Source organism: Mytilus edulis, chromosome 10 (genome assembly GCF_963676685.1).
Source record: "Mytilus edulis chromosome 10, xbMytEdul2.2, whole genome shotgun sequence".
Classification (NCBI taxonomy): domain Eukaryota; kingdom Metazoa; phylum Mollusca; class Bivalvia; order Mytilida; family Mytilidae; genus Mytilus; species Mytilus edulis.
This window is the reverse complement of record NC_092353.1, coordinates 10806156-10831579: the sequence shown is the minus strand read 5'-3', so window position 1 is coordinate 10831579 and position 25424 is coordinate 10806156. Positions and strand designations below refer to the sequence as shown.

The window sequence follows — 25424 nt, the reverse complement described above, 5'->3', positions numbered from 1 at the left end:
GGAAACACAGTTTAAACGATGAGTGGGATTGTACATACGCAAGTTCAATCTTTAGACTAATTTGATTAAAATTTTAACTCAGATTACTACACATCTTCATTTCATTTTTCAGATGCTGTGATATATTGACCAGGGGAGGTTCGTTCCTACAGCTTGAAAACAGGTTAAAAAAATTCGATTCGATACATAACTTCAATCACCCATTGATAGAATATACTGAAATGCTTTTTATATATAATGTTTTTATATAGCTTGATTATCTATTGTCATCAAAATGCTGTAAGATAACTCTGGTTAATTTACCCAACATTTTATTCTTCATGGGGGGATCATATACTTTGGTTTTCATATATAGTCTTTTTTTCATTACTGTCCTGATGCCTTTTATAGGTTCAAATCATAATGTGTCACTAAATACACAGCTAAAAGTTCGTTTCTTTCCATGTTCAAAATGTTGTTTAAATGGCAAAATGGGCATCCTTAACCGATTTTTTTATGAAGCAAAACAGCTTAACGTGATATTAAAATATATTTCTTGGTGGTTTTTTTTTAAATTTATTTTTTCTTATCTTGTTAACTCTAGTTTCTGTTCAATCTAAATCTATATAATTTTGTAAATATGCGATGAATATCCCCATACATATAACAAGAGTAAACTCAATTCAAGAGAAAAAATATTTCCCTTCAATAGTACATGTACAGATATAAAACCTGATTGCAAGTGTTTTCCGGAGAGCATCATAAAACTAAGAAGGAAGTAAGATCTTTCTTGCGAGACAACAGGAAACAACGCGATAAGTGGGCTGTACTTTCGGAGATTTAAGATAAATTTGCTTTGATTGAAGTTTTATTAATAATTGAAAATTTAATACGGAATTTATAATTATTTAGTGGCGGATCTAGGGGAGGGTTCTGGGAGTTTGAATCCCCCCTTTTTTGGACGATCAATGCATTTGAATGGGGACATATAGTTGGAATCCCCTCTTTGTCCTGGGTCCTTTAAAATGGCTGGATCCGCCCCTGTTTTTGCATTTCTCAAACCACGAAAAACGATGATAAAACGTCAAGAGAGAGTCATTCTTACAATTATTAAACAGCTAAGCTTGAACCTATTTTGTACATACGAGAAGAAGATTTGAGACATGATTTCATTCTTTATATTTTTTACGGAAATGTGTTGAAAAAGGAAGTGCCTTCATCGTGGTCGTTTTTAATATGGGAAATATAAAAACGAATATATGAACTAGGGTTGTATTTTGACATAAAATGATATTTTTATTAAGCTCCAGAACAAGTTGATGTGAACATTAAGGTTACCTATGCTCACTCGTACAAAAATGGGAAGAGAAATGATACCAACACAAACTCATAGAATTCTCATTAATTTATTGAAATAAACATGATTAGAGCTAATATGTGGTTCATATACAAAATGTAAGTATGTCACGTTAACAATTTCCGACATGTATACGCCCTCTGCGTTTGTTCTATAAATTCTGTGCGACTGTATCTGCTATTGAATTTTCACCATTGGTATTTTGATTAATAGGGTTTCTTCCTCTTCTATTTTTTTCTAAATATTTTCAAAAATTTTGATAAATAAAGACATCCTTTCCCGAAACTATTTGTCATTTATCTAAATTGAACGTCTAACTGATAAGAAGCAATATTCTCACAGTAAGGTTAATGATGTAAAACTTGGAAGGTTTGTTGTTATGATATAACCGACGAGGCAACTGTCCTTTAAGTGCCGAAGGACAGAGATTTGCGATTTTGTATTGACAAAAAAATGATTGAGGGAAGTAGAAGACAGTAACACTGATAAAAGAAGCAGTTAAAGATCTATATAAACAAGTACCCATTGCATTGGACATTACTAGTTTGATGACTGTTACAATTATATATGTAAACGACCCTCTGCTCATTTGCTGTTTTGGGGTGTAGTTTTTTTTTCCTTTTGTGTATTGTTTATTAATTTGCTTTGTTTAGTTTCAGCTTTTTGTAAAAACGTATTTTTTTATACGCCAGTTTACGGGACGTAATATTGTATACTGGTATCCGTCCGTCTGTCCGTCCGTCCGTCGTCAACATGTCGGACATTAAATAAAAAACGATTTAACCAATTTGGATAAATGTTTGGTAAATTATTTATATCTATTTCGGTTTGTTTTTTATAAATTTTCGATTTTACGTTTTCAAATTATGGGGTTTTAATTTCATTAAAAAAGGGATTTTTTTTCCATTTTTTGGACATTAACTCAAGATTGCTTTCACCAACTTGCAAGAAATGTTGGTGAATTGTTTATATCTATTGACATGAGCTCCCTCTTGATTATTGTAAATTTTACATTTTACATTTCCGAGTTGTGGGGTTTAATTCATTAAAAAAGGGGAGATTTTCCAGTTTTCGGACAATATCTGAAAAATGCTTTCAACAATTCTCATGAAACTTTGGTGAATTGTTTATTACTATTGATGTAATCTCCCTTTTGATTTTCACAAATTTCAAAAGTAATTGATCTTTTGACGCAGCTGTTTATTACTTATTTGGAGAAGAGTATGTAAGTTATGTAAATATTTTGTATGTATTAAATTTCAGGATATAATCAAACAGATCGCGCAAAGTTTAAGTAGCACGGAGAATGATACAAATAATTTTTAAGTTTTGGAAAATTTATCGGTAACACAAGTTAGTAGATACTATAAAGCAGTATTTCTTTGCATGCAGTCTACGTAATCCCCCCTTTTTTATTGGCAGAAACATATATATTATTTTCTGGTATAAAATCGTACAAATTTTTGTTTGCATCATTTCGCTCAACATTATATACAATGTATATCCATTTATGAAATAATGCACCCTTTCAAAAAACCTGGATTCCGCCCCTGATTTGAATCAGCAACCAGCAATTGCAAAAAGCTAATGAACACGATTTTGACCGTACAAGTATAAGTTAGTCGTATTAGAGCTCCTTGTTCAACGTAAGTAACACCCTTTATCTTTGTTTTAAAAATAACTTGTTAAGTTTGGCAGTATTAATTTGAAGTTTTAATGAGTTTCGATGTACTTGAAACACTAAAGTATATAGGAAATCCACCACTTCAATACATAAAATTCTTCTAAACTTCGGCTATGGTAATTCTTCCTTGTTCCCGTTTAAGGTTGTATTACATATTAGGTTTCGTTTGATTTTAATATCATGTGTGTATTATTGCTAGCTATAATGGTATTATTTACACTTTGATCAAAATGTTAAAATATTTCATTGGACTATATTTCGTATGTGTAAGTATATTCTTTTTATACCTCATTTGTTTATGACTTCTTTAATCAACATTCCTACAGTGTGAAGACTAATAAAATTGAGAATGGAAATGAAGAATGTGTCAAAGAGACAACAACCCGATCAAAGAGCAAACAACAGCCGAAGGTCACCAAGCCCGCGAAGGGTGTACAGTGCAGCGAGAAACTCCAGCACCCGGATGCGTGCTTAAGCTGGGCCTTAAACAAAAATTTAGTTGAGTGATAATGGAGGTCATACTAAACTCCGAAATTGTTGATTTCAGTAGATTTTATCAACCTTGTTTTACTCACAGGCACTTTTCTCTGAAAACAATTACATAAATTTATACTTATACTGAGAGCCAAGGGTCGGGATTTTCTTGAAAAATCAGTAATTGATTATCAAAACTGAAAACACTTTTTTCCAAAGAATGGTGTGTAAATATTTTTTTCTGGGAATAATATTGAATTTATTTTATCATTATATATATCATTTTACAACTATACGTGTATATGTGGATGTATATACTAGTACATGTTCACTTGGGTAAAGCTGATGACCGTAACTGCATTCACGGTCATCCCAAGATGTCGGATGAAAAATTAGGTCAGTTTCTGTATTGTTTGTTAAAGTGTTTCTATATCATTTTCTTTACAAATCATACATTGAAACGATGAAAATTTATAAAAGAATCACTCGAAAATCACTAATTACTTCCGAGAAATGTGCATGAAACGGGAAATTCGATTTTAAAAAAAATCGTTAAGATGACCGTAAATCATAATCAAAATATTTTCAAGATGACCGTAACATAAAACAAGGATGACCGTGATTGGTAAAACGATGACCGTAACTTGTAAAGGATGACCGTAATTTGTAAAGACTGACTGTAATTTATATAGGACGACCGTAACTTTTATAGGATGACCATCAATTCTAAGAAATATCCGTATTGTATTCAAAGCTTTTTTGTTGAGTTTGTCGATCTCAATAGGGGCTCGGTTAGCGGATATAAATATGTTTCATAAATTTCTTTTTTTAAAACTATAATATAATTGGCCATATTTAGGATTTATAACAATGATAGTAAATTGCATATTTCTCGTAAACAATGAAATATTTATTGATATCGACGTTAAAATTTTAACACAAATTGACAGCGATACGACGAAAATTTACAGAAACATGAATGTGTCCCTAGTACACGGATGCCTCATCTACACTTTCATTTTCTATGTTTAGTGGACTATGAAAATGGGATAAAACTGTAATTTGGCATTAGAATTAAAAAGATCATACCATAGGGAAAATGTGTACTAAGTTTCAATTTTATTTAACTTGAAGCTGGACACACTGACAAACAAACAGACGAACGGACGAACGTACGCACAGACCAGAAAAACATAATGCCAATAAATGGAGCATTAAAAACATTAATAATACATACGAATATTTGGTAATCGAGCCAATGTGTATGGTTCCAGAGGAAGCAGATTAAAATCTTAATTTGTCTTGATATATGCAGGCGGAAACACTTTTGAAATAGAACAAAAGAATCAAAGCTCTGTGTTTATCGAGAAAGCGATAAAAGTTAACTGTAATGTTTGATATAGTAACAAAATTTTAAAAAGTTAATAGAAACAAATAAAACGACAATTTTGTTATTTTAAAAACACCATTTGCATAAGTTTTCAATGTATCTATTACATAGTAATGCAAAACAATAAGATATCAAGTCGACGACATGGTTCTTATCGGGGCCTTTTATAGCTGACTATGCGGTATGGACTTTGTTCATTGTTGAAGGCCTTACGGTTACCTATAGTTGTTAATGTTTGTGTCATTTTGGTCTTTTCTGGATAGCTGTCTCATTGGCAATAATACCACATCTTCTTTTTTATATATAGTATCTATAAGTTGGATGTAGAAAATGCATAACCTCCGATTTTTTTTTTATCACGGACGGAGAACATATCAATCTTTTAGTTCAGAAATTTTCGTGTCTGCCCTTCCATTATGTGAATCAAGAAAAAATTCCCCAAAACAGGTAACGATTGTATCGAAAAGAGAAAAATCGAGTGCACCTTTTTATGTTGGGGCATGTTTGGGGTGTATATTTTGTCTTTAAAACGTACAAAGCAAGAGTATTTTATATAGCATCTCGCTTCAGATTCTATCAATATTATATATCAAAGCTACAGGTTGACTTTATAACGTAAAAAAATGACAGTAATAAAAGATGAAATATATGGGTCAATTGAGATACGGTAATACCTATCTAATGAATCACAAAAACAGAGTAGGTGTGTTCGAATCGCTATTTTTTTTCTAAAAGTACTTGACGACAGTCTTTTAATTTGGATGATGAAAATGGATATCTTCGAAAAAATATGATTTTCTTGTGTGATAACTAGGGTTTTATAATCTTCAACCACTGAAAATGTTTAGTCTGCCCTTCCACGAAATATTTAATTAGAATTTTTTTAAATGCTTAAGAATTTTCAAAAATTCCATCTGACATCCAAACAGACAATATTTTTAAGTTGAATCAATGCAGACAAGATCATTAACTAATGCTCATTAGCTAGTAGATACATTTGTCTTTTAAAATATAACTGACATATAACGATCGATCGTTATGGTGCTATGTGGATAAATTTATCAGTTTTCAAGATCAAAATTGGCAGAGCGTCATCCCTACAATGGCTTCCATTTCTACGATTGTGAGCATGAACTGGCGTAATGGGGGGATAATTTTGAAGAAGTAGAACCCTGACTGTATGAATAACATTTCTGTATATTTATATACAAATTGACAACGTTCCGCCTTGTGATACGCTTTTCGTACAATACTATTTTAATGATCTACTTTGCTGGAGCTCACCTTCACTAGTTTATTCGAATGATATTTTCAAAATATTTCTGTTATTTTATTTGCACGACAAAATGAAAGACGATATAATATCAATGGGTGTACATGCAATTTTTTGGCATTTTTAAAAATGTGTATTTATTATATGTCATTAAAAGGAATCCCAGAAACAAAAAAAATCTTCTGTCGAGCAGTTGAAGGCTGTGCACCGCATTTTTTTCATTATGCTTGTAAGGTGTCATTTTATCGCGCTTTTGTAGCATGTTTTCCCTTCCTGTTCATTTGCATGTCTTTTGGCAAATTCATTTTAAAAATTGAACCCTCTACTGTACAAAAGATACATATGGTAATCTTTGCATTTGAAGCACGTCTTATTTTCTTCTACCTATAGGATAAAACTCTCATATTAATATGTGTATACCAACACGATTAATCATTTGATACAAAAAGATAGTTATGTAAATACGGATATTTCTTAGAATTGAGGGTCATCCTTTAAAAGTTACGGTCATCATTTACAAATTACGGTCATCTTAAAAGCAGTTACGGTCAGCCTTGTTATGAATCGCTGATTCTGTTACGGTCATCTCGATTGTGATTTACGGTCATCTTGGCGATTTTTTCAAATCGAATTTCCCGTTTCATGCACATTTCTCAGAAGTAATTAGTGATTTCCGAGTGATTCTTTTATAAATTTACATCGTTTCAATGTATGATTTGTAAAGAAAATGATATAGAAACACTTTAACAGACAATACAGAAACTGACCTAATTTTTCATCCGACATCTTGGGATGACCGTGAATGCAGTTACGGTCATCAGCTTTACCCCAGTGAATATCTTTACTGTGAAGTTACCTTTAAATCAATTTGTCAAGGTTTTTTTTTTGTTTTATATTATTGTAACGTTTGTATTTAATTTTCAGATTTATATATCTGGTTTTTCAACTGAGGTAACATTAACAGAAAAGGAATCCAAAGACAGAGGTGAGATTTTCAAAGCCAAGTTACGTTCAATTGACCGCATTCATTCTGTGTCCGAAACCTATACTGTGTCAACTATTTAATCACAATCCAAATTTGTATGATTTCTAAAAAAAAAAAAATTCCTCCTATACAAAGTACAACTGCTTACATGTATCTACTGCGTAATGGCAATGACTTTTTAAATAAACAGCTGCGCCATGAGCGCCATGAGCGCATGATACGCCCGACGTCTTGTGTGGAAGTTTTATGCAATAATCATAAATAGTTTCTGAGAAAGTTTTAAGCAATAACCATATATTGTTTTTGAGACACGGCGGGACATGTGAAACCCCTAACCCTGTTTTTTTTCTTTCGAAAAACTAAATATCACTAAAGTAAAATTTTGAATCAAAACCAAAAAGTATACAGATCTTTAGATTCATATAACAAAGAAGTGTGTAAAGTTTTAAGCAATAATCATAAATTATTTTTGAGATACGACGCGACATGTAAAAAAAACAAAATACTCAATAACTCCAAAATAAAGTTTTGAATCATCAACAAAAAGTATACAGATCTTTAGATTAATATAACAAAGAAGTGTGTAAAGTTTTAAGCAATAATCATAAATTGTTTTTGAGATACGGCACAACATGAAAAAAAAAAACCTCCCCCTTTTTTACAAAATACTCAATAACTCAAAAATGAAATTTTGAATCATTACCAAAAAGTATACAGATCTTTAGATTAATTAAACAAAGACATGTGTAAAGTTTTAAGCAATAATCATAAATCGTTTATGAGATATGGTGCGACATGTAAAAACCCCGCCCCCTTTTTTTACAAAATACTCAATAACTCAAAAATGAAATTTTGAATCATCACCATAAAGTATACAGATATTAAGATTAATATAACTAAGAACTGTTTAAAGTTTTAAGCCATAATCAAGAATCGTTTTTTAGATACAGTGCGACATGTGAAAAAAAAAAACACACCCCTGTTTTAGTTACAAAGTGCCGTAACTCAAAAAGTTTTAATCTTATTTTCACCAAAAAGTATACAGATCATTTGACCATCATAAGAAACAACTATGTTAAGTTTCATGAAATTTGGATAAGTCGTTCTCAAGTTACGGTGCGGCATGTTTACGCCGGACAGGCAGACGGACAGACGGACGGACGGACGGACACCGGACATTTGTATACCATAATATGGGGACGAAGTCCCCAATAACAGTAGAAAATTCAATAAAAAAAAAAAAATACGGGAAAATTTCCCGAATTTTTCATTGTACTAATGAACTCAAAATCGTTCAATTTTTTTTATGTCATGTTTTGAAATCCCGGACCTGCGCAGAAATGTACAATATACTTCCTTTTTCCGGTCTCGTTTGTATGAAACTTTGAGTAAAATATATATTTATCAGTCTAGTATAAAATAGGAAGGAACGCGCAATACTTATTTCATTTTTAATAATTCCTTGATATGAAAAAACGTTACCTAATGATAGCGTTTCTTGTTTACATTGCATATGACGTCATAATTTAAATAACGTCACAACTAAAATCCCTAACAACAGAACCAAAATCGGAAACGTTACTGTATTTCCGTGTCTTTTTTTTGGACAAATAATTGAGTTACAAAAAAATAATTCATACAGACTTCGTCCCCATTTACAGGTAATGCCTGCCTCATATTATGGGGACGAAGTCCCCTATCAATAAAAAAAAAAAAAAAAAAAAAAAAAAAAAATCGGGAAAATTTTGTACTAATGAACTCAAAATCGTTCAATTTTTTTTTGTCGTGTTTTTAATTTCCGGATCTGCGCAGAACACATAACTCTACTTCCTTCTTCCGGTCTTGTCGTGAGACTTTGATTAGTCTAGTAAAATATAGGACCTCAAGGAACACAATACCAATATTTCATTTTTAATCATTCTTTGTCTTTGGTATGAATAAACGTTAGGCCTACCTGATGCATTGCGTTTCTTTGTTTACATTGAACATGACGTCATAACTTAAATAACGTCACAAGTAAAATCCCTAACGACAGAACCAAAATCGGAAACGTTACGGTATTTCCGCATCTTTTTTTTAACAAAAAATATTTAAAATACAAACAAAATAATTTAAACAAACTTCGTCCCCATTCACAGGTAATGCCTGCCTCATATTATGGGGACGAAGTCCCCAATAACAGTAGAAAATTCAATAAAAAAAAAAATTCGGGAAAATTTCCCGAATTTTTCATTGTACTAATGAACTCAAAATCGTTCAATTTTTTTTATGTCGTGTTTTGAAATCCCGGACCTGCGCAGAAATCTACAAAGTACTTCCTTTTTCCGGTCTCGTTTGTATGAAACTTTGAGTAAAATATATATTTATCAGTCTAATATAAAATAGGAAGGAACGCGCAATACCAATTTCATTTTTAATAATTCCTTGATATGAAAAAACGTTACCTGATGATAGCGTTTCTTTGTTTACATTGCATATGACGTCATAATTTAAATAACGTCACAACTAAAATCCCTAACAACAGAACCAAAATCGGAAACGTTACGGTATTTCCGTTTCTTTTTTTTAACAAATATTTAAGTTACAAAAAAATAATTCATACAGACTTCGTCCCCATTTACAGGTAATGCCTGCCTCATATTACGTCCATTGTTCCATTTTGTTAAAAAAAAAATCCATTTTGTAGAATATCCTTAACAAATTCTGCATTTATTCCCTCGTCTATCTGAGAATGGAACAACCTTGCTAATAGACCACTTTCGAGTTCATCCGTCACCGGAAAAAACTCGTCAATTATACGCGCCTTTATGACGTCATTTACCAGATAGAGGGGGTCGCCTGTATCCCTGCACTATTTACGTTCATCGAGCGTCTTGGTGATCGTCATTGTGCAGGATAAACTAGAAATAATGGTTGTTCTGTAGGTACTTAATGACAATTCTCTAATGACATCAATGCTGATTGTCAATTTTGATAATTCAATTTGTCGTATAATTCGTACAATATAGAATTATAGTTTTCCAACCACTCGCTCAACATTGGAACGGAAGTGACGACGCCCCTAAACGCACAAATGACGTTCACTAAAACCAGAGTTTTTGACGGAAATGCATCGAACTCGAAAGTTGTCTATTCTATCCGTACACTTGTCACCCTATCTATCCTGTTGAAAATACATACGAAGAAGAGACTTTATCTTACCTCCTATACATTTCTAGGAATATGATTGGTTAAAAGCGTCCTCGTGGAAACCGTGTATATTTAATATTAGGTTAGTTGGGAGGCGAGGCTTATTTCATACCCGGTTGGTAGGGGAGTTACGTCCCTTTATATTCCATATAAGGTAATAAGGAGGCGTGGCTTATTTCATACACGGTTAGTAGTGGTGTTACGTCCCTTCAGAAAAACAAAACAGTACTGAGAAAAAATCTTAAAGGTTTCGACAGACGAAGAAAGTGATGATAAAGTGAAATAAATTCATAAAACACATTTAAATCTAACAAGTTGTCATTGTTGGCATCTGTTTTTGTAGGATCAAAGGAAGTTGTTTCTAAATCATGTTAATGCTAACTGTAGACTTGAAGACTTGGTCATTTTGATACGTCACTAGTCTAAATTTTACACGTTAAGAAAGTCGGTAAGATAAATTCGTTACATAGTGTGCTAGTGACCTAATATGGGGACGAAGTCCCCTAATATGAGGCAGGCATTACCTGTAAATGGGGACGAAGTCTGTATGAATTATTTTTTTGTAACTTAATTATTTGTCAAAAAAAAAAAAAACGGAAATACCGTAACGTTTCCGAGTTTGGTTCTGTTGTTAGGGATTTTAGTTGTGACGTTATTTAAATTATGACGTCATATGCAATGTAAACAAAGAAACGCTATCATTAGGTAACGTTTTTTCATATCAAGGAATTATTAAAAATGAAATTGGTATTGCGCGTTTCTTCCTATTTTATACTAGACTGATAAATATATATTTTACTCAAAGTTTCATACAAACGAGACCGGAAAAAGGAAGTATATTGTACATTTCTGCGCAGGTCCGGGATTTCAAAACATGACATAAAAAAAATTGAACGATTTTGAGTTCATTAGTACAATGAAAAATTCGGGAAATTCTCCCGAATTTTTTTTTTTATTGAATTTTCTACTGTTATTGGGGACTTCGTCCCCATATTACAGTAGAAAATTCAATAAAAAAAAAATCGGGAAAATTTCCCGAATTTTTCATTGTACTAATGAACTCGAAATCGTTCAATTTTTTTTGTCGACTTTTTGAATTTCCGGATCTGCGCAGAAATCTACTTCCGTTTCCGGTCTTGTTTACATGAGACTTTGAATAAAATGTATATTTATCAGTCTAAGAAAGGAACTCATACTAATTTATTTAAAAAAAATGTTTGTTATTAAAAAAACGTTACCTGATGAAAGCGTTTCGTTGTTTACATTCAATATGACGTCATAACTTAAATAACGTCACAACTAAAATCCCTAACAACAGAACCAAAATCGGAAACGTTACGGTATTTCCGTTTCTCTTTTTAACATTGTTGATTTAAAAAAAAATCATAGACTTCGTCCCCATTCACAGGTAATGCCTGCCTCATATTACGGTATATATGGGGTCAGTAAATTCCATTTAATGTATGGAAATTGAATGTAATTTTAATACAACTGCGATGTTCGGCCTCATTTCTAAATAACGAGATATTTGAATCAAATATAAACAGACTCATATTGTGCTAGTGGTCCTCTGCATGAGGAATTATTTCATTTCTTTTAGCCTTGCAATTATTACACCGTTAATAGTATAAGGAACGATCTATTAAATAATATTCATTCGTTTTCAACTAATAACAAATCGAGAGTTGCTCACTGAGTGTAGCCCAACTTTGACACACGAGGAAATGTGTGAAGTCTTTAAATTTATAAAAAAAATAATAGTTAAATTTTAAATATTTAAAAAGCTAGACGATCCTCTGAAATTTAACTGTCTCGAGTGAAGAAATATCGTAACACACTTGATGTAGTGGTGGAATCTATATCTTTTCAAATTTAATTATGAAAACTGGCATAAGGGTGTAGTTTCGTAAGCTTGTATGTCACATATCATTATGGCCTTTTGGTGACTTATGATCTCAAGATAATATAATTGATTCTTTTGGGATATTTAATTTTGGTTATAAGTTAACATTTTTTATCGTATGACAGGTCAATAATGTAACGACCATGTCCGCATAACATGCCAACTACCAATGCTCATGATTTCTGACCTTACCCTTGACTTCAAGGTCGAATTATTGATATTTGGGCATTTCAGGTCTACCTTCAAACAGTGTATATTCTGTTTACATGATCTTTCAATATGTGAAGTACTGGTATCTGAAAACAGATTGCCTTCCCTACATGGTCATAAACTATAGAATTAATCTCTTACAGTCATGATTAGGCATTTATAGTTTTTGATTGATTGTTGTTTGCTTTACGTCAATATGTTTTGTCCCTGAAAGTCATTATACGTTGTCCCTTCTTATCCATACATATTCCCTATTTCTACCATAAACATTTCTAGTTGCATTCACGCTTTGATCACAATTTAGAAGTTGAAAAAGTCAAGTCTACATTTCTTCTTTTTAGCTCATCTGGCCCGAAGGGCCAAGTGAGCTTTTCTCATCACTTGGCGTCCGTCGTCCGTCGTCCGTCGTCGTTAACTTTTACAAAAATATTCTCCTCTGAAACTACTGGGCCAAATAAAACCAAACTTGGCCACAATCATCATTGGGGTATCTAGTTTAAAAAATGTGTGGCGTGACCCGGCCAACCAACCAAGATGGCCGCCATGGCTAAAAATAGAACATAGGGGTAAAATGTAGTTTTTGGCTTATAACTCAAAAACCAAAGCATTTAGAGCAAATCTGACCGGAGTAAAATTGGTTATCAGGTCAAGATCTATCTGCCCTGCAATTTTCAGATGAATCGGACAACCCGTTGTTGGGTTGCTGCCACTGAATTGGTAATTTTAAGGAAATTTTGCTGTTTTTGGTTATTATCTTGAATATTATTATAGATAGAGATAAACTGTAAACAGCAATAATGTTCAGCAAAGTAAGATTTACAAATAAGTGAACATGACTGAAATGGTCAGTTGACCCCTTTAGGAGTTATTGCCCTTTATAGTCAATTTTGAACCATTTTTCGTAAATCTTAGTAATCTATTACCAAAATCTTCTCCCCTGAAACCACTGGGCCAAATTAAACCAAACTTGGCCAAAATCATCATTGGGGTATCTAGCTTAAAAAATGTGTGGCGTGACCCGGCCAACCAACCAAGATGGCCGCCACAGCTAAAAATAGAACATAGGGGTAAAATTCAGTTTTTGGCTTATAACTCAAAAACCAAAGCATTTAGAGCAAATCTGACAAAAGTAAAAGTGATTATTAGGTCAAGATCTATCTGCCCTGAAATTTTCAAATGAATCGGACAACCTGTTGTTGGGTTGCTGCCCCTGAATTGGTAATTTTAAGGAAATTTTGCTGTTTTTGGTTATTATCTTGAATATTATTATAGATGGAGATAAACTGTAAACAGCAATAATGTTCAGCAAAGTAAGATTTACAAATAAGTGAACATGACTGAAATGGTCAGTTGACCCCTTTAGGAGTTATTGCCCTTTATAGTCAATTTTGAACCATTTTTCGTAAATCTTAGTTATCTTTTACAAAAATCTTCTCTTCTGAAACTACTGGGCCAAGTTCATTATAGATAGAGATAATTGTAAGCAGCAAGAATGTTCAGTAAAGTAAGATTTACAAACACATCACCATCACCAAAACACAATTTTGTCATGAATCCATCTGCGTCCTTTGTTTAATATTCACATAGACCAAGGTGAGCGACACAGGCTCTTTAGAGCCTCTAGTTTCTTTGTAGTATTTCACATGTAGGACGAATTTAACAAATGGAATGATTTACTTAGATATAGACTTACATTTTCGACCGTTTTCCTATGTTGACCCTTAGATATAATAGCCATATATATAATAGCCATGGTTGACCCCTCACTATAAATAAAACCTATTGTAAGGTGACATCACCCCTAGGTTGAGATTTCTCTGCAGAGACAGTTATAAAATATTGATTCGAACATTGCATAGACATCCAACGTTATCTATCCTTAGATTAGACAAGAACTGTGATTAATAATATATTGGAATACATATGCATTTTCATTAAACCTATTTGAAGATGTTAAATCCGAATTTAGAATAATTTTATTAAACTTGCTGGAAAATTACTTTGACTATATATATACATTGTTGAGTATTGCATAGATTTATATGCCAGTACATAGTTTACAGGTTAAGTGCACAGGTTTTGAAAATATAAATTTTACAAGATTTTAATGTTTGTTTTTTCTTTCAGGTATAAGGGACGCACCTTTAATTCAGTACACATCAAAGAAAGGTGGAGATGTAACAATTAAGTGCGATCTAAAGTTAACAGAAACTCAGCTTGGTCAAGGATTCACCATTGAGTGGATGTATAAGGATCATCATAGTGTAATTAAAAACTCAAGTAACAGCGGTGCTGTCATCAGTCCACGTTTTACTGGAAGAGTTAAAATTGTGAAAAGCACGTCACTGAAGATCTCAAGATTACGTTCAAATGATGGAGCATATTATAGATGTGCTGTACAGTTGCTAAGAGAAAAGCCCTCTTACGGAACATGGATTTTACTTAAAGTTAATAGTTAGTTAAATTATTATTTATAATCTTCTATTTAAGTTATTTGAATATAATGCATATGAATGACCATGATAATGGGTAAACCTTTAATAAGTCAACACTCCAACAACACAAACAATTAAAAAAAACACCAAGGGAAACTTTGTCCCATATATAAACAACATTGTAAGCTCTAACCATTCCAAGTTTGAAGAGGTTGTGAAAAATTTAACAGACATTATCAGAGATCTGACATTAATAACAAATTTTTAAAATATCAAAAATAAGATAAATTATGAACTATGTAATCCAGTGCTTGTCGTTTGTTACGTACTGTATATCAAATTTGTTTTTCGTTAATTATTGTGTACATAAATCAAGCCGTTAGTTTTGTCGTTCATTGTTTTGTGCAAACCACTGCCACTTTTACTGTGAATTTATGCTGAGTCATTATAGTTAAGGCCCAAGATTTTTCAATCCTCATGAAATAAAATTTTCTGCTTAGTTAACTTCATTACTAGATTATCTGAAAATAACCCAGATTTGGTGAAATTTTGCATGTTCAATTTTTCACCGAAAATAAGAGTTGTCTGATTGGCAATCATACTGCATCTTCTTATTTATTTATTTTTTAAGATAAACTTATTTAATTCATAGATTTTGTTTGGAAATTAAAGTATAAAATATATAAGTTAAAGCAGAACGAGGGGAATTTGATAGCAATATTTAGTATAATTGACTGTACTTGTGCTCATCTATAAGAGGTCTTCTGCAATACATATACTTTTTTATTTATATAAATCGTGTTTAATGAACTAGTAATTAATACTTGTTAAGAATTTCAAATGACATGAATATCAATTATGTGGTATTTGTTATAAATTTCCTGTTTACAAAACTTTGAATTTTTGGAAAAACTAAGGAATTTCGTATCCCAGTCAAGGATTACCGTAGCCGTATTTTGCACAACTTTTTGGAATTTTGGGTCCTGAATACTCTTCAACTTTGTATGTGTTTGGCTGAATAACTTTTTTCGATATGAGCGTCACTGATGGGTCTTATGTAGACGAAACGCGCGTCTGGCTTACTATATTATAATCATAGTACCTTTGATAACTAATTAAAGCTATAGTTAACACAGAATTTAGAATTTACCTATTTAATAGAAATGTTATGTTTTAATTAATTAATGCAGACTGTGTCTTGTTTTAAGTTTAAGATTATAACACTGAGTGTTCATCAGTGTCGGACTTCCATATTATTAATTTTTCTTTCTTTTTATATTTTGTAGCAGTCCCAATACCAGCTATTACTCGACCTACCATAACACCAGTCAGTATCAAAAGTAGTACAACCACTCCCACTACTGCCACCAGAGTAGTTACTCCATTATCCGTTACCCCCTATACTTTTGATGCGAATGGTGGTGATGACAATGAATCGGAGGGTTCAGGAGGGGTCACAGTAAATACAGAAACTTTCACATCCGAATTAAAGAAAAATTTGCATACAGGAATGACCATAATAACTAATTCGACAACTGATCAATCTGTTAGTAAGACATCTCACATTGGTAATGTACAAGGTTCTACTTTTAAATCAAAACTGGATGATGAAAACACTACTGGACCTGTACCCATAACTACCGGTTCTGCAACATCCGGTTATCATAAGAATAAATCCACAACAGACGAGGGTCAAACTGAATCTGATGTTTCTGAGTCTAATACTCATAGCGTGTCCTTATCAACAGCCACCATGATGAGTCATTCAAATACAAAGTCATTTACAGAAGCAGCCATTAAAACAACCAAACAATCCGAACAGGAAGATAAGATGACAACTGAGACAAAGACAGATAAAACAACTATATCAAGGAATGGGAGCAGTTCTTTAGGTGTTGATAAGACCAGAACCAGAATATCAACAAAAACAACACCAGAGCCAGTAACTATAACTGAGGCAGCTGTTAAAACAACAAAACAATCCGAACAGGAAGATAAGACGTCAACTGAAACAAAGACAGATAAATCAACTATATTAAGGAATGGGAGCAGTTCTTCAAGTGTTGATATGACCAGAACCAGAATATCAACAAAAACAACCCCGGAGTCAGTAACTATAACTAAAGCAGCTGGTAAAACAACAAAACAATCCGAACAGGAAAATAAGACGTCAACTGAGACAAAGACAGATAAAACAACTATATCAAGGAATGGGAGCAGTTCTTCAAGTGTTGATATGACCAGAACTAGAATAGCAACAGAAACAACCCCGGAGTCAGTAACTATAACTAAAGCAGCTGGTAAAACAACAAAACAATCCGAACAGGAAAATAAGACGTCAACTGAGACAAAGACAGATAAAACAACTATATCAAGGAATGGGAGCAATTCTTCAAGTGTTGATATGACCAGAACTAGAATAGCAACAGAAACAACTCCGGAGTCGGTTACTATAACTGAAGCAGGTGTTAAAACAACAAAACAATCCGAACAGGAAGATAAGACGTCAACTGAAACAAAGACAGATAAAACAACTATATCAAGGAATGGGAGCAGTTCTTCGAGTGTTGCTATGACCAGAACCAGAATATCAACAAAAACAACCCCAGAGCCAGGAACTATAACTGAAGCAGGTGACAAAGCAGAGTCACATTATGTAGGTATATCCGTGTTGACAACAGAACCATCTGTGGAGGTTTCGATGACAACTCTTAGTGCAAAAAGTTCTTATGAAACATCAACAACATCACAGCAGCTCCAAACAACTACAGGTTCAGGTAAGATACAGTTCTTTATTTATTCTCATTGTTTTTTTTATATTTTAAGGATTGATGTTGATTTACTGGAAGTTTGGTATTTTTTATTCATTTTGTACACTACAAATACCTTATAATGACGATTCACTCAATAATAATTTCATTCTTAGAGTGCCAATTTCATAGGTTCTTATGGTATATAGAAATTCCACGAATTCGAATATTCAACATCGTATACTTTTTCATAGATTTGAATACAAACTTTTGCAACATTAAGAAATTTGCGTATCAACAAAAATGTTTTTTCTTCAGTCTACGAAAATTGATACCAGTAAATAATAAGAATTCATCTGTAGTATAGTGCAAATATAGGGTTTTGATAAATGTATTTCAGAAAACACATTTTATTATTTTATTGAACAATAGTTAGAAGCTATTTAAAAACATCAAGCTTATTTATGCATTACTCATACAAGTCAGGGGCGTGGCTACCTAAGGCTCGACTAGGCACGTGCCTTTACATAAATTTGCCGATTATACCCCCTTTGGAATTTTTTTTTTTTTTAAATTAAATTGTCTTTAGGTTCTTAGATAAGAAAAACGATATCATCAGCATACGAGAAGAATTTATCGGTTTTAAATATGCCAAAAGTGTAAAAGGTGTTGCCATTTCTAATACGATCGTTGAGTTTCTTGAACATGTAAACCTTTATATAAGGAATCTCCGTGCCCAGTGTTATGAAGGCGCCGCGAAAATGTCCGGCAAGTATAATGGTGTGCAGGCAAAAATACTAGAGCAATCATCAGAAGCTTCCTACATCCACTGCAAGGCACACCAACTAAATTTTGCACTCGTTCATAGTAGTAAGGAACTTTGTGTTAGAAACATGATGTAGACTGTACAGGAAATTGCATTCACATTTGATAATTCGGCTAAAAGCTTGACTGCTTTCAACTGTCAGAAAATTAAAACGTTGAAGAACAACTAGAACGTTGAACAAAGTTGTGAACACTGTGTGAAACTCGTTGGTCAAGCCGGGCAGATTCGCTGTATACATTTCGAACAGCATTTGAAGTTGTTGTCTGTGCCCTCAATTCACTTAAAGACGACAACGATGACAAAGCAGCACAGAGTATGAATGCGATACATCGATTTGAATTTATCATTGCAGAACACATATTAAGCTCAACAGTCGCAGAAAACCGATATTGATTTGATTGAATCTTTGACAGAGGCTAAAATTGTAATTCATCGGCAACTAGTGAAAGATCCTTCAGCGCGATGAGACGCGTCAAATCCTACCTGAGATCGACAATGGGAGACGAGCGACTTTCAAATCTATCTCTTCTTCTTCATATACACCGACACCTTAATGTTGATGTTGGTGCGAGTATAACTGATTTTATCTGCAGAAAAAACCGTCGACTTGACTTTGAGTAAATGTATCATTGCCTATGTGTATGAAACTGAATCTGAAAGTTATCAGTCATAAAAGTTCAGAAATATTAAATTTGTTTTAACCAATTTTTGCCCAAATTTGAGTTAAAAGATTCGTTCAAAAAAGTTGAAAATCTTTTCCTTTGACCCTCTGTGGGCCTTATTCTAAAACTAGTCTGATCTACACTGGGCATATTGTAATATTTTTTTTCTTCAGATTTTTGATTGTACACTACTACGTTTAACTTAATTCAGGTGTTAATGTAAAATTATTCATAATTCTTCGAACTTTTCTTCATGAATATTATCATGATAAAAACCAGTAAATATGATATTTTTGTACACAAAAATTATGCAACTAAAATGCTGAAAACCGTTTCCCGTCGGGGGTTCGCCCCCCTGAACCCCCTACCGGACCTGATGGGGGCCTTGAGCGGCCCCAGACCCCCTGCCGATTTTTGCCTACGGTTGAGTTGATACCTAGCTACGCCCCTGCAAGTTTTCATAACATTTTGGGTGTTTATACTAACAGGTATTGTCTTTTTGTTTATTTTTTTCATTAAATGTGTAATACAACTTGATCCAAATCACTGAATATAATTTAACATGGTTTTACATAAATTAAATACATTGTTTAAAGTGAAATGATAATAAGTTAGTCATCAGGAAGATAAAATGGATGGAGAGGGTAATCGTTTGTGTGAGATTCACAATATCTCTTCTTTATCATAAGGTTTATTTTAATTTTAATGTTCTTATGTTTTCTGTTTTCTAGTTAACTTTAACTATAACATTCATCAGTTTGAACAATACTACATAAAACTTAATGATTTCTGTTTCTTATATTTCAATATCATCTCAATAAAAGTATATCTCATATATACAGTTTTTTAATTTTTAGAAATTAAGGGAGTCTCATAGAACTCAAACACCACCTCTTCTATAAATCAATTATTATCATTAAAGACCTTACTTTTACTTAATTGTGCACTGTATTTTTAATAATAACATTGTTCTTTAGCTTTCATCTCTATGATACTGGGAACAGGAAATCAGCTCCAACAACTGTCAACACAAAAATCAGGAGAGCCAATACGTAAAGCCATCACCACTTCAAATAACTTTACCACTGAAGATGGTACTCTGACTGGGAATTTCGATATTAAAAATACAACTGAAGCTTTTAACATTGAGGGAAACAAACCTGTCATTAACGTGACACATAGTAGTGACCTGAAGATCAATTCTGTTAATAGTAGTAAAAGTGAACTATCTCTTTCTGATCTATCTTCTAATGTTTTAACTACCAGTTCATTTGCTGTATTTGAAAACAAGTTGTCTTCTGTCAATGCAGAGTATAGCAGCGACCTAATAGATAGTTCTGTTAACAATACTCAAAGATACATTTCGTTTTCTAATCGCGTTTCTGACCATTTGACTTCCAGTGTATCACCTAAAACAGATATAATGCAAGAAAGCACCTCTTCGTCGGTCACTGTTGGAGACAGTTTAAAAACAGGGACACCATATGAAAGAACCTTCTTTAACACAACAATTGAAAAAGAAAAGGATAAATCTTATATTGTTGATTTGTCTTCTGGTGTGTCGATTGGGACTCCATTATATAATAGTATTTCAAATGAGTCATCAGTAACAACTGCCTATGTTGATGCAAATATTGACACCTCTAATGCTGTTTCAACGGATAATGTAATGTCAGATAAGCTTTCTTTGACAAAGAATATGAATTCTTATGATAAGGAAGGTACACATGATATTGAATCAGTCGAAAGCTCCACTTCTAATGATAATACAGTTGTTCTTATTCACACTCTATCTACTAGTATGGATACAAAGGTAAATTATCCTACACTAGAGTCTGTGACAGAAGCGTCTTCAACATCTAAAAGAGTGTTAACTTCAATTATAACAACCAGAGAAGAAGCTCAGTGGGAGACGTCAACAACGAATGATTTTGGTCCTGCTACTGATAAGCCTCCCAAACCATTCACTCAATCTCAACGTGTAAGTAGTCAGTTACCTGTTTTTGTTACATCTGTTATTGATAGTTCATCTGTTATTGCCAAATTATCACATGAACACAGCACAAAAACCTCTACAAAATCTGTAAACTTGATTACTACAAAAAACACTAAAACTAGTGAGATGCTGAATAAATCGACTTCTCAATACAATTTAGGATCACAGGAATTGAGTACAGTTACTAAAGACAATTCAAACAAAGGATCAATTCAAGGTTCGTCAGTAACAGAGAAACGTAGTACAGTTACTGAATACAATCCAAGCGAAGGGTCAACTGAAGATTTTTCAGTATCGGATAAACTGAGTACAGTTACTGAGATTAGTCCAGGGAAAGGGTCATCTAAAGGTTTATCAGTAGCAGAGGAACGGAGTACAGTTACTGAAGTGAATCCAAGTAAAGAGTCATCTCAAGGCTCGTCAGTAATAGAGGAACTCAGTACAGTTACTGAATACAATCAAAGCATAGGGTCAACTGAAGGTTTTTCAGTATCGGAGAAACCGAGTGCAGTTACTGAGATTAGTCTAAGGAAAGGGGCATCTAAAGGTTTATCAGTAGCAGAGGAACTGAGTACAGTTACTGAAGTAAATCCAAGTAAAGAGTCATCTCAAGGTTCGTCAGTAATAGAGGAACTTAGTACAGATACTGAATACAATCAAAGCAAAGGGTCATCTGAAGGTTTATCAGTAGCAGAGGAACTGAGTACAGATGCTGAGGTCAATACAAGGAAAGGACCATCTCAATGTTTATCAGTAACAGAGGAAAAGAGTACAGTTACTGAAGTCAGTCCAAGTAAAGAGTCATTTCAAGGTTCGTCAGTCACAGAGGAACTTAGTACAGTTACTGAATACAATCAAAGCAAAGGGTCAACTGAAGGTTTTTCAGTATTGGAGAAACTGAGTACATTTACTGAGTTTAGTCCAAGGAAAGGGTCATCTAAAGGTTTATCAGTAGCAGAAGAACTGAGTACAGATGCTGAAGTAAATTCAAGGAAAGGGCCATCTCAAGAAGTATCAGTAACAGAGGGACAGAGTACAGTTACTGAAGTCAATGCAAGTAAACAGTTATCTCAAGGTTCGTCAGTAACAGAGGATCAGAGTATAGTTACTGAAGTCAATTCAAACAAAGAGTCATCTGAAGGTTCATTAGGTACAAAGGAACTAAATACAGCTACTGGAGTCATGTCAAGAGAGAGTTCAAATCCTGACTTTACAGTGTCAGATGAAAGTACAGTGTCACATCATAAAACTATTGAAATGACATCTCCCACTTTATCATCAACTGTCAAATTTGAAGGATCAAGTATTATATCATATGAGCTGCAATCTCAAGCTTATATTGAAAACATAACTACTGAAGACACGCCAAGTGATTTAACAACCCCATTTTCATCAACTGTATGGGTAGATGCTGATGATATTGTAAGCAAAACTGTACCAGATCAAATGTCAAACATATTGACATCTCCATCTCCAATTTCTTTACATTCTGAGGATATAACTGATGACATATCAAAATATGTGTCATCAAGTGCCTTTGTGGTCAACGATATAACATCTGAAATGACAACTCAAAGTTTTATACAACAAAACAGTGAAACCACGGGTACCTCCACTGTATCAAGTTTTTCAACAACCCACACAAAAACTTCTTACAAATCTGAGAAGAAGGAAATGTCAACTGGTCATTCCACACAAGTTGGTTCCCTTCAAAATACTACTATCATTGCAACAAAACTACCAATAACAACTTTTCCCCCGACTATTGAAGGAACTTCACAATTATATGGTACAACCACTTACAGTATTATAACTGGTAATAAAGGTATAGTACTGCAGATTGTTCTACCTTTCATATACCTTACCACTAGTGATAACTAACAGTATAGCGAATATTACTACCCTAAATACATAAGAGTAGAGATGAGTTACAGTACACTGGTACAGCACTTTCTATCTCTCATATACCTTACCAGTAGAGTTCACTTACAATACAGCAGGTCTTCCTATACTAAATGTACCTTAGCAGTAGATATGTGATAATATCATATCAGATTGAATCTTTCCCTAACTGTACATTAGCAGTAGACATAACTTACAGCTATGCAGATCCTCCTTCCCTACATATACCTAACCAGTAGAGATGAGTTATAGTATAGCAGATCTTCCTTCCTTCCCTACATATGTATTAGCAGTCGACATGAGTCACAGTATAGCAGATCTCCCTACCTTGATATACATTAGCAGGTATAGACATTAGTTTAGAAGATCTTTTACCTTATTGTTACCTTAGTAATAAACAAGAGTCACAGTATAGCAGATCTCCTTACTTCTATATACCTTTCCAGGTGTAGACATTATTTAAGATGATTTTTTACCCTGCTTTTATCGTATTAATAAACCAGAGTCTCCGTATAGCAGATCTCCCTACCATGATATACCTTAGCAGGTGTAGACATAAATCTAGATGATCTTTTACCTTTCTTATACCTTAGTTATAAACCTGAGACACAGCATAGCAGATCTCCTCTCTAAGTATACCTTACCAGAAGAGATGAGTCACGGCATCGCAGATCGCCCTTCCCTGAATATACGTTAGCAGCATATATTTGTCACAGTATAGCAGATCTCCTTAAATAAACCTTAGCAGTAGAGATGAGTCACAACAAGCAGATCTTCCTTCCCTACATATATCTTACCAGTAGACATGATTTACAGTATATATATATAGCAGATATTGGTACTCTTCTAGTTTTACTGCAATTGCTAATGCTTTTCTAGACTATTAACACTTGTCCAGTTGCCTATCTTAAACACATTTGTAATTAATACACTATTTCTAAAACTCAACCAAATTATTGTTTCAACTTAAATTGTTACCACCGCTGAACTCATCATACCATTTTCTTGTTTATTTCCAAACAAACCATTGACACTAAACATTAATCTTAAACCTAATAATTATTTTCCAAATATTCCGTCATTCACATATAGATTTTAATGGCATTTTTTGTATGAAGCAAAACCAATAAAATGATGTACTAGATAATGAATGTTTGTTCCAATCTGCATGCGTGTGGTTTCTGAACTTACAACTGTTCAATATAAATACTGAGCATTTTATCCAAATGTACTTACTTTGATATGACCTATATATATGTTTTCCAAAATAAAAGCAATGATTTTTCATATAATTTATAAATATTATTTTTACAGAATAAAAGGCGCACATAATTCAATAATAATTTCATGAAAAGAATTAGTTTACTACATTACGTGAAATTGACTAGCCTAGTTAAAGGAAATAGATGTGAATTATTCAGAAAGGGCGACCACTTAATTAATATATATAGTACTATTTTGTAGGTTTATTTTTCAATGTAACAATCACAGAAAGAAAACTTAATGTCATTCAGCTTCAAGTAAGAGTATCTTCAACAGAAGGAGAAAATTTTTCATTATTGAAATGGGTATATAAAACTGAAGAAAATTCAACAAGAACAGAAGAAAAAAATGTCAGAGGTCATTATATAGATAAATCCATCAAAGTCAAAGGGTTAGAGATAGGATTCTGTTACGATTTCCAGATTGATGTTCAAACACAAAAAGGCAGATGGATTGGTCCAATTGTTCAAAAGGCTTGCACAAGTAAGTGTTGGTTTTTTTAATCTATGGAACAAACGGTTAGTGAGAGTTATTTGCATCATCCTTGTGTTCTTGTTAATTAATGTATTATGGCTTGTCAAAACTTTATTGTTTACATTTTATGTTTCAGAAAGTTATAAACATTACAAGATTTTGCTATTTAAGTTTTTTCATTCCTGCAGAAGGTGCAAAAATAAACTAAGGTGGGAAAGAGGTTTAAGAATCTCCCATCGTATAAAAGAGGAACGAAACAATAGGTCATTATCAAGATAAACATTAAGGACACCCAAATGAGGGAGGGTGGTTGATGATCGTTGATTGTGGGCGTGGGGCGATTTTTGTTTGGAGAATGAAAAGTTTTGACAAGCCATAATATATTAATTAATATCAACTTTTGCCAGATTTTTATCAAATCTATATAAAAGGTTATCAGCAAAATTAATTGACATTGAACATCTTGATTTATATGTATCTACTCTTTTATTAAATTCATTTTCAAAACTACTAAAGACATCAACAGTTTTTGTTCTTTGCTCGGATACATAGTATGACTTATAAATAGAAAAGCTTAATAATGTTAATATATAATTCATAAAGTAATATTTATTATCTGAGATTTTATATCCAGATACCAGATGCTGCAATTTAATATCAAAATCTATTTTA

General features: G+C 33.0%; 1 protein-coding gene across 1 annotated transcript in view; it reads left to right on the top strand.

The window, feature by feature from the left end:
* Nucleotides 1-3119: 3119 nt before the first annotated feature.
* LOC139493393 (receptor-type tyrosine-protein phosphatase eta-like) overlaps nucleotides 3120-25424 on the top strand; it is a 60691-nt gene continuing 38386 nt past the window's right edge. Inside the window, exons 1-4 of the mRNA XM_071281768.1 lie at nucleotides 3120-3286; nucleotides 7082-7142; nucleotides 16166-17656; nucleotides 24480-24761. Of these exons, the coding sequence (XP_071137869.1) occupies nucleotides 3251-3286; nucleotides 7082-7142; nucleotides 16166-17656; nucleotides 24480-24761 (1870 nt within the window). The 5' untranslated portion in view covers nucleotides 3120-3250. The remainder of the gene's footprint in view (nucleotides 3287-7081; nucleotides 7143-16165; nucleotides 17657-24479; nucleotides 24762-25424) is intronic.